This window comes from Trichinella spiralis (genome assembly GCF_000181795.1).
Source record: "Trichinella spiralis strain ISS 195 chromosome Unknown Scfld5731, whole genome shotgun sequence".
In the NCBI taxonomy this organism is placed as follows: domain Eukaryota; kingdom Metazoa; phylum Nematoda; class Enoplea; order Trichinellida; family Trichinellidae; genus Trichinella; species Trichinella spiralis.
The window spans coordinates 1-770 of NW_003532670.1; the positions used below are offsets into that span (position 1 = coordinate 1).

General features: G+C 58.8%; 1 protein-coding gene across 1 annotated transcript; it reads left to right on the forward strand.

Moving 5' to 3' along the window:
• Positions 1–15: 15 nt before the first annotated feature.
• On the forward strand, positions 16–603 carry Tsp_16002 (conserved hypothetical protein). The gene has a single exon (XM_003366611.1). The coding sequence runs from the start codon at positions 16–18 to the stop codon at positions 601–603; it is 588 nt and encodes a 195-aa protein (XP_003366659.1).
• Positions 604–770: the final 167 nt, after the last annotated feature.

Consider the following 770-nt stretch of genomic DNA (forward strand, 5'->3'; position numbering starts at 1 on the left):
CGCTGTCTCCTGGCGATGACTGAACTTCTTGCTGGACATGCGTCGTCTGTCGTAGGTAAGCTAAACGGGCTGGAGATTTCCCTCCTTTTCGACAACGGGGCGGTTGTTTCTGTACTGCCACTCTCTGTCTGGCTCCAGTCCACCGGGGGAGAACCTTTAGAAGCTGCCGGGGGCTCCATCCTGCTCGGCGACGGGCGAAGGGTGCGCCTCTGTTGCCAGGGAGCGTTGCCGCTGCAGGTGGGAAGTTGGAGGGGACGCATACACGTCGCAGTTGTGGAAAGCTTGGTCGTACCAGGGATCCTGGGTACGAACTTTCTTGACCAGTACGTCAAGCTGATCGACTGGCCAGCCGGGAAGATGACCATGACGGACGGCTCGAGGGTCCGGATCATCCACGAACTAGCCACGTTATTGTTTCCCGGCATCGGATGCGCCTGGATCACGGTAAGTCCCCGGGAAGTACCACTGGAGGAGACGGTAGGGGAGGGACCTGAGACCGATAGCGGTGAGCTAGAAGCGTGCGAACGCGCTCTGATGGATAGAGCGGAGTGCTCCGCGCAGAATCGGCGGGCCCTACGCAACTTACTCCGGAGGTTCGGATAGGTCATTTCGTGCGGTGAGGGTGATCTCGGACGAAACGAGTTTCGTCCCACACCGCATCGAGACCGGAAGGGCCTAACATGTGAAGCTTCCACCCCGTCACCTTTCCTCAAGCCCAACGGGAGACAATGTAACCGATTGATCAGGGAAATGCTGCACTCCGGGGTAAT

Coding starts and splice junctions, on each gene's coding strand:
- Tsp_16002 (XM_003366611.1), top strand. CDS start 16: ATGACTGAACTTCTTGCTGGACATGCGTCGTCTGTCGTAGGTAAGCTA.